General features: G+C 41.0%; 1 protein-coding gene across 1 annotated transcript in view; it reads right to left on the reverse strand.

Annotated features, from left to right (window-relative positions):
* The window catches only part of plxnd1 (plexin D1), a 115,471-nt gene extending 110,149 nt beyond the window's left edge, over window positions 1-5,322 (reverse strand). The window contains exon 1 of the mRNA XM_084720779.1: window positions 3,891-5,322. Coding sequence (XP_084576905.1) covers window positions 3,891-5,105 — 1,215 coding nt within the window. The 5' untranslated portion in view covers window positions 5,106-5,322. The remainder of the gene's footprint in view (window positions 1-3,890) is intronic.
* Window positions 5,323-8,852: the final 3,530 nt, after the last annotated feature.

An 8,852-nucleotide genomic window follows, 5' to 3' on the forward strand; every position in this document is an offset into this window, starting at 1 on the left:
GCACTTGGAAAAGATGCAAATGCAAATTAGATAATACATTTGGACTTCAAGTATCAAAAGCAACAAATATTTCATGTGTGTTTTTCTCTTAGTTATGCCACCATTAGTCATATGTTATTCATCAGCATTACAGATGAACCAGGTCACCACTTCATTTGAAGGGCCACAGACATGAGGTCATGAACAAGTATTGCCAAGTTAGTCATGTTTGCAACACTTGGAATTCAACAGAGTACATGAGCACTGCTGTGACTGGTCAGGTTTTTGCACTGTCCCTTTAACTGCAGACCTACCTACAAAGAACACATGAACATCATTAATAACTCATAAAATCATGAAGACAGAAAATACCGTTGTTGTTGAATTGATTAACATATTGTTCTTGTAGTCAGTCATGCACGAGATACTGTTAATTCATGTACATTCATTACAGTTCATGAAGTACAACATTAATTAATTCAGGCTTTTTCATTAATGAAGTCACGTATGAATTCATGATAATTCATGCACCCTTACCAAAAAGTGTTACTAATGTCAGTATCTTGATGCGGCACAATAAGTGACAATGTTCACGACAAGGCAACAACAGAAATATTATTAATGTCACCAACAGATTTTAACCACTTAATTGGCAAAACAGAGATACGTTATTATTAAATTAAATTAAATCAATTATTAAATCCTGGAGATTATGAAAATTGGAGGTTTAGTTTGCTGTTTGTAACCTCTGCAGATACAGACACCACCATACATTTCTAGTGGGTCATAAAAATGACTGAGGGGATCTGGGTTATGAATCTTTACATCTTCTTCTTCTTTTTTTTTTTTTTAGAAACGTCATGCATAGTATGTCTTAAACGTCTAAGCAACTGCAAACCAGATTTTTCCCTTTAAGCCAAAACATACTATGCCAATAAACGTCTGACTCTGATTTATGAAAGCTGTCTTCCCTTACAGTTGTTCTGACCCTACAAAATAAGACAAGCTCAATCATGACTGCTTTATCTTTCTGACAGTTTCTGATCTTTGCTTACAACAGTGATCCTCTTTAGCCCTGGGGCTCATGACTCGGAGAGAGAGAGAGAGAGAGAGAGAGAGAGAGAGAGAGAGAGAGAGAGAGAGAGAGAGAGAGACAGACAGAGAGAGAGAGAGAGAGAGAGAGAGAGAGAGAGAGAGAGAGAGAGAGAGAGAGAGAGAGAGAGAGAGAAAGAGAGAGGATCTCCCATGTCATCGATAGTTCATTAAGTGCTACATGAATGAATTCATGCTTTTTCATGCATGAAGTCATGTATGAATTCATGGCAATTCATGGACACTTACTATAAAGTGCTGCCTATTTACAAAATAATGCATAGATAAGAAATCAAAACATAAATGATGAAATAGTACAATAATGAGGCATCTGTGAAGTGAAAAAATCAGTTGGTGAGGTTAATAATTTGTCTGCATCCCTTGTTGTGAATGTCGCCCATCAAGAAACGGACATCTACCTTAGGTCAAGTGGAACCACCTCGTTTCCTGGATTACTTCCCATTTTCTCTGTTGAATCACACTTCTGGACCAATGTCACTTGATAAAATGCACATTTTTGCATAACAAGCCTCACATCGCCTAAGAATTATCTAGAATAATCTGCCGATTATTTTCTCAGTTAATCGAATAGTTGTTTGGTCTGGAAAATGTCAGGAAATTATGAAAAATATTGATCAGTTTCAGTCTTCAAATGTCTTGTTTAGTCCACAACCCAAATATATTCAGTTTACTTTCACAGAGGACTAAGGAAACATGAACATAATTACATTTGAGAAGCTGAAATCAGAGGATTTTGAATTTTGGTCTTAATAATAATAATAAATGACTCGATCTGATTAATCGCTTATCAAAGTTGTTGGGGATTCATTTAATACTTGACAACTAATCATTGCAGCTCTGATCTAGACCTGTAACATGTGACACAACGTCTGCCACTAAAGTTTATCTACATGCTCTGTCAACCATCTTAAGTTATTTATTTCCTGTCAGTTTATATTTTTTGTTAGTCTCAGCCTCAGTGTTTTATCAGCTTAGTCATATAACTGTTTCTACTCCATGTGTTCTGTTTCTCAGCTGTTACACTGATACATGATGTAACTGAAGTGATGTTTTGTTTTAAGTGAAAAGAAAAACAGTTACACTTTATTTGAAGGGGTGTGCATAAGACTGCCATGACACCGTCACAACCATGACATAACACCTATCACAAACATGAAGGAGTCGTTATGAGCGTTAATGGCATTATTTTTAAGTGTTATTCTGTCAATTATGTAATAAAAAAAATAAAATAAACAAATGGCATCACTTTAATTGAGAGCAAGGGAATTATTCAGAACATTTATGAAAAAACATTTGACAGTGTAATAACGCTTAATGACAAATCAAAATTGTAACTAAGTTGATGTCAAGGATTTGTTCATGAATCTGTCCTAATTGTTTCGGCTAATGTCAAAACCAACCACAGTGTAATGTTAAAACATAACAAGATGTTTATGACAGGTAATCTTGTCTTTGTTAATGTCAAGTTGTCCTAACAAAAGTACGTCTTAAACAATGTCACCTTTGCGTTAAAAATTACATAACTGAACAAATGACACTTAATGACAACAGTCATAACCATTCATAGTAAACATTCATAACATGTCTTGTCATGTTCATGACAGGTGTCATGTCAGTCTTCTGGACACCCCTTCAAATAAAGTGTATCCAAAAAAAAAAAAAAACAATATAGCTAAATAGTATCTTTAAGTTTGATAATTAAGCCTGCTATGGCATGTTTATGACAGGTTATTGACATTAACTAGGTATGCCTTGGTTAATGTCAAGCTGTCATGCCAAAACACTCAATGACAACAGTTGTAAACATTCATAAAGACTCCTTCATGTTTATGACAGGTCTCATGTCATGTTATGATGGTGCCATGTCAGTCTTATGTACACCTCTTCAAATAAAGTCTTATTAGACATACAATGAACCTAAAAAGTTTCTTTAGGTTTCATAATTGGCCCTGCTATGGCATACTTATGACAGGTTATAGTGTCTTTGTTAAGTTGTCATAACAAAGAGACATCTCAAACAATGTTAAATTTTCATTAAAAATTACATAAGTGAACGTGTAACACTTAATGACAACAGTCATAAATAGTTATAAAGAGTCCTTCATGTTCATGACAGGTGTCATGTCATGGTTATGATGGTGCCATTTCAATCTTATGCACACCCCCTTTAAATAAAGTGTTATCAGAAAAACAGTGAAGCTAAACAGTTTCTTGATGTTTGATCATTTGGCCTGCTATGGCACGTTTATGACAGGTTATGATGTCTTGACATCACAATCAACTTCGCATTCACGGATTGAATAACACTTAATAATAGCATCATGAACATTCATATTCATCATTAATCATGATAATGTCATGTCAGTCTTATGTACACCTTACAAATAAAGTGTGACCAGCAAACAATAAAAAAAACAATTAACACAATAACAATTTAAAAAACCCTAATCAATAAAACATGCAGACGTGAAATTAAATCTAACTAAAATAAACTCATGTCATATTTAATGTGATATTTTGAATTTACACCATGGCTCATTTCCCATGAGCCATGGTGTAAATTCAACATGTTGTCTCTCTTTTTATATTCCTTCCTGTTTATAATGCTTTTTACCTATTTACTTAGGGGGTGATGCTTCTTTCTATTTTGCTATCATCTTTGCCGTTGTAGCACTGCAAATTTCCCTGTTGTGAGACTAATAAAGAATTATCTTATCTTATCTTATCATGTTTTATCTTCTCTTCTCTTCTCTTATTTTATATTGTGTAATAAATGAGATTCATAAACGTCTTCTTACCACCAGATTTCCCTTCTGGATGCAGGCTGCCCCAGAACCCTGGATCACGCTGTCCAGCACCTGCACGTCGCTGCTGGGGGAGTTGGAGCAGTTCCTGCGGCCTTGTCGGATCTCCTCCTCAATGTCTCCAAACTTGAAGGCGCACAGGGCGGACTTTCTGTCCCCTTTGGAGAACACTCCGAACAGGTAGGGCTCTGGGCTCCTCCCGTCCTCTGCACTGATCTCTGCGGGGTAAACGGACAGCAGCCGGTTGTAAATGTTCCCGTTAGATCCGCACTGTAGAGGCATCTGGATGTAGGACTCGGTGAGCTTCCTGCTCTCCGGCCCGGACGGTTTTCGGGGGTTTTCTGTATCCAGACAGATCCTGGAGAGGATGCTGTTGGGCTGGCTCTCCTTGTGGCCCATTTTGGCGTCATTATTAAAGGCGATGTAGGAATAAGTCTTCTGGATGAACGCGTGCACGAAGTTGAGCTTGTTTTTGGTTTTAACCTCCTGTTTGATCTTGAAGACGTTATCCTCTGAGGGGTTAATGTCATAGGTGAAAAGTCGGGATAAATCCTTAACGTTCAGGGAGCGGATGGCGATCTCCGGGGTGTTCTCGAAGCGCAGGTCCTCCTTGCTGTGGTTCTTGGGGAAAAACTGGGTCCCCGCCCCTGTGTAAGTGGCCCCGACGAGCAGCCGGGTGTTTCCCCCGTGGCTCCTGAAGATGAGCCCCACCGTGGACGCGTTCGGGTGGTTGGCAGCGATATTGAGCATGCTGGGGAAAACAGTCTTCTCACCCTGAGGTGGGAACTCCACCGCTATCTCCGAAATGTTCTCCATCTTTCTGAGCTCACAGAAGCCCTGATAGACGGAGCCGCACACCACAACGACCCCCTGCTCCCGGTCCAGCTCCAGCAGCTTGTTGTGGTTGTCAGTGAGGGATTTGGGATGCTCGCACGGAGCCTGGGGCAGCTGTGGCGCATGGCACAACAGGTTGTCCTCCACCGGTCCCGTCCTCTTCTCCACCTCGACGCTCAGGGTCCTGTTCAGCTGGTAGATTGTGTTGACCGTGGCCAGGTAGACCTTTCTGGACACCGGGTCCACCACGAAGTTATTGGTGTGGTTTGGAGACGTGAACGCCTGTTGGATGTGCAGCGCGCTGGCACTCCAGCGCGTCTCCAAAGCCAGGACGCCGAGGAGCAGCAGGAGAGCTATCTCTATCGAAGGAGGCATTTTTCCTTCTGACCGGCTTCCGCGTGTTCTGTGCCGAGGGGTGCATTGAGCAAAGACAAAATTGTGTGTTTGTTCCGACTGCGACAATCCGAGAGGAAAGGCTGTTTCCTGCTCAACGCCTAAACCCAGAATGACGCGATAAGCGAGTCGTGCTTCCTTTTCAGTCTGCCTCCTCTCCTCTGTCCCTCTCTGCCCACTGTGCAGCTCAGCAGCCTCTCTCCTGAGGCACAAACACACAATACACCTCTCTGAGCTTTACGAGCTTTAAACAAAAGGCTATTACAGACAAATAATTAAAAGATTTGTAGATGCGCTATTTCTGGACAATGTCACTCCCTCGGACATTGGAACAAACTTGTGTGAAGTCAAGTGTCAGTCCGGATTATCCAAGAATCGATTCATAAATAAAACATTAATAAAGTGCAAATCCAAGTAACATTTGGACATTATTTGGAATCAGGGACATCAGCTCGTTAACCCTGTGATAACCTGCAACACCTCCTTCAATCAGAGCGCGCTGTCAGGCTCTGCTGGTCACTGGAAAATTAATTAGATGTCGCGCACTAAATGATTAGAGCTGATCTGTCCCGAGTGTCATTTTGTGCAGTTTTATTTGAAACATTTGATCCAACTACAAGAACAAATGTCTGATACACTGTAAACTCCCACAAGTTAAGATTACTGATGAAAATTAGGAAAGCGAGTATCTTGTGAAAAGTAAGAAAAAGAACTGTCAAGTGCATTACTGCCTCCAACGTACCCAGAAAAAGTAGATGTTATAGAATAAAACAATAATGAGGTCAGAAAGTAGTTAAGTAGTAGTTAAAGGCATTATTTAATTTATGACTGTTTACTTTTACAGTGTATGAACTTAATTTAAAATACGGACTTATTGAAGCTGTGTTTTAAGTTGCAAATGACTATCAACTCTTCCTTTCAAGACGGGCCATTTGATGAATCTCCGCCCCTGCGTGGTTCCGCTCATCTCGGGGTTAATGACGGGTCACCGTCCCACCTCCTGCGCTCCTCGGTCCCTCGGCTCTCAGATTAGTTCTGCAGATCCGGAGGGTTCCGTTCTGGGCACATACGGCACGGTAAGCACCGTGAAAGTGCTACCAGATGGGCACATCAGCACACCTTTCCGCTTTTTGACATCCACATCTATCCAACATGCTTTCTTGCGCGCTTTGGCTCATAAATATTCAAGCGCAACACATGCGCCCCCACTCAAAATATGCACGAATATGGTTTGCATTTTTGTCTCTGGGTGGTGTGTGTGCATATGCTCACATCCCTGAATAGAAATGAATGATCCCTAGTAGGAATGTGTCAGACACTGCATAAATCAGCCCGAGAAGTGTTATCTCTGAATACATGCAATAATTAAAGTTGATGCTAAATCGTGCGCAATCGCCTGTGCCTATTTACTGTGGACTCCTCTGGGGACAGACTCCCTCAGTCACCGCCGCAGCTTTCAGGAGGGCAGATAAGTGCGGCCCGTGTTTACCTTGGCGCACAGCCATGCGCATCAAATCTGCCGGTGGAGAAAAGGAGGAAAGCGCTCTGATAAAGTGCGAAATAATGACCCCCAACTGCACCGCACAATGACTGAGAGCCACTACCGGGCTCAACACAGTGAGTGTGCGTGAGGAGGCGTGCGTGAGGTCCTGCAGGGATAAGGCTCAGAGTGGGTCAGAGCTGTCAGCATCAGATATCAGCGGCGAGCTGTGACTGAGTGCTGCTGCGGGTTGGTGCTGCTCAATCAAACACACCATTCAGAGGAATTAAGCTCTGCGTGTGAGCGTGTGTGAGAGAATAGTAGAATAAAGCAGGGGAGACGTGCTCTCTACTGTGTTTATAATGAAAATATTGTCCCTGGTCTCCCACTCTTTGGCAATAACACTGCGGTTAAAGGGGCCTTCCACCCAACCTGTTTCCTTCCTGATAAGGAGTGACACCTCCTTGTGTTCAGACCTCCACCTCCCTTAAAGCAGACCATTCACACAAACTAAGCACAGTCATGCATGGAGTGAAGACGAACATGGACCCGACAAACAAGGCAAAAGATCTCCATCTAGTGGTTAAGTGACAAAACTGCAAGGTGACTTTTAAAAAGGGACAGAGACCACAGAAGTACACCGTGTTTCCATTGTAGACCTTTCTCCAGGCAATAGGAACCTTTGGAAAAACTTAGTGTTTCTGGGGTTTAAATTAAAGCTACTATAAGAAACTTTAATATTTTGTTGACTTTGGAGGCCCCTGTGGACAAAAGCAGTACTCTTTCCACCATAATAACCACAAAATATAGTCAAAAATAAAATTTATCTGAATAAAAATCTCCTGTTTATTTTCAACTGGCTAACATACTGCTCACTGTCTGGAAAAATGTAAACAAAGGTTCGTTTCATCTGATTTCATAAAGTATCCAACCCGGTGGCAGACAGAAAAACAAGTATACAGAAATAGGTGGTGTTTTCACGGATGGTTTTGTGTGCTTATGTAGGTCATATGGAGGTATTGGTGTTAAATTGAGACTGTTTCATAACCAGTTAAAAACTCCATGTAGCAGCTTTAAGTTCTGGGAACATTATTTTACCCCCCAAAAAAGCCCTGCTCAGGGGGTAGAAGTAGGGCTGGGTACCCAACTTCAATGCTTTTATGGCACTGATCTAATTGCTTCAAAACTATTGAGTATGTTAAAATGCCTTGTCATTTGATACCTTTACCTTTCTTCTTTCTACATCAGTTTTATTTGTCCAGTTCTGAAGTTTCTGCTACCTGCTGATACCAGAACTAATGTGGTGGAAAAGTATCCATTTAGGTGCTTGAAAGGGATCAGGGCCAGTTCCATGTTGGTGGAAAAGGCCTAGTTGTTGTACAGTTACATGAAAAAAATAAATAAAATAAAAACAGCTGTCACTTCTTCATACATCACCAGGCTAACATGCCTAATCTTTAGACCACTGAAGGAACCTTGTAGTCTTTTGAAAAGTAGTTCCTGTGACTAAAAGTTCTGGGTGCTTTAGATGCAAAAGCAGCTGTAGACATGTGCCTTAGCAATAAGACCACACATAGGCTTTTCCACCAGTATGGAACCACTCCCGTTCCAGTTCACACAACCAACTTTGAACCGTTCTGAGCATTTACAATGAAAAATAAATTGGTTCAGATGTCAGAAAGTTGGTTCCTAGCTGGAGCCAAAAATAGCAGGAACCAAAGTGGGTGTGTCATACTCTTCTCACACTTTGCAAAATCCTCTGTTGATGATAATTCTTGATTACAATGGTCACAATCAAAAGTGGTGGGTTTTCTAGATAGCACCAAGATTCCAAGAATCTGAAATGGAACCAGTTCAAGAACCAGAGCTGATTTAGTGGAAAAGGGCCAGATGATGAGGTTATGTTGATATAAAATACTGCAAGCACTCAACCAAACAAAAATTTTTGGTGCTGCAAGCCCCACCCTTATAGTTCCTGTACTTGCGGAATCATGATTGGAACCAGTTCAAGAACCAGAGTTAATTTGGTAGAGGAGGGCCTATTTCAGGCAACTAATTTGCCTAATCTTTGCAGGTCGTTAGACCACGGTTGACACTCAACCTTTAAGTTCCTTAAAAAGTAGTTCCATGGACTAAATGTTCTGGGTACTTTGTGTGGAAATGCTGCTGTAGATATGGACCCTAACAACAACAACACAGAAGTATTAATTAAAACAAGTCTCTTTCAAGAAATACTGATGGCTCATGAG

This window comes from Lutjanus erythropterus, chromosome 6, assembly GCF_056507025.1.
Source record: "Lutjanus erythropterus isolate fLutEry1 chromosome 6, fLutEry1.hap2, whole genome shotgun sequence".
NCBI lineage: Eukaryota > Metazoa > Chordata > Actinopteri > Lutjaniformes > Lutjanidae > Lutjanus > Lutjanus erythropterus.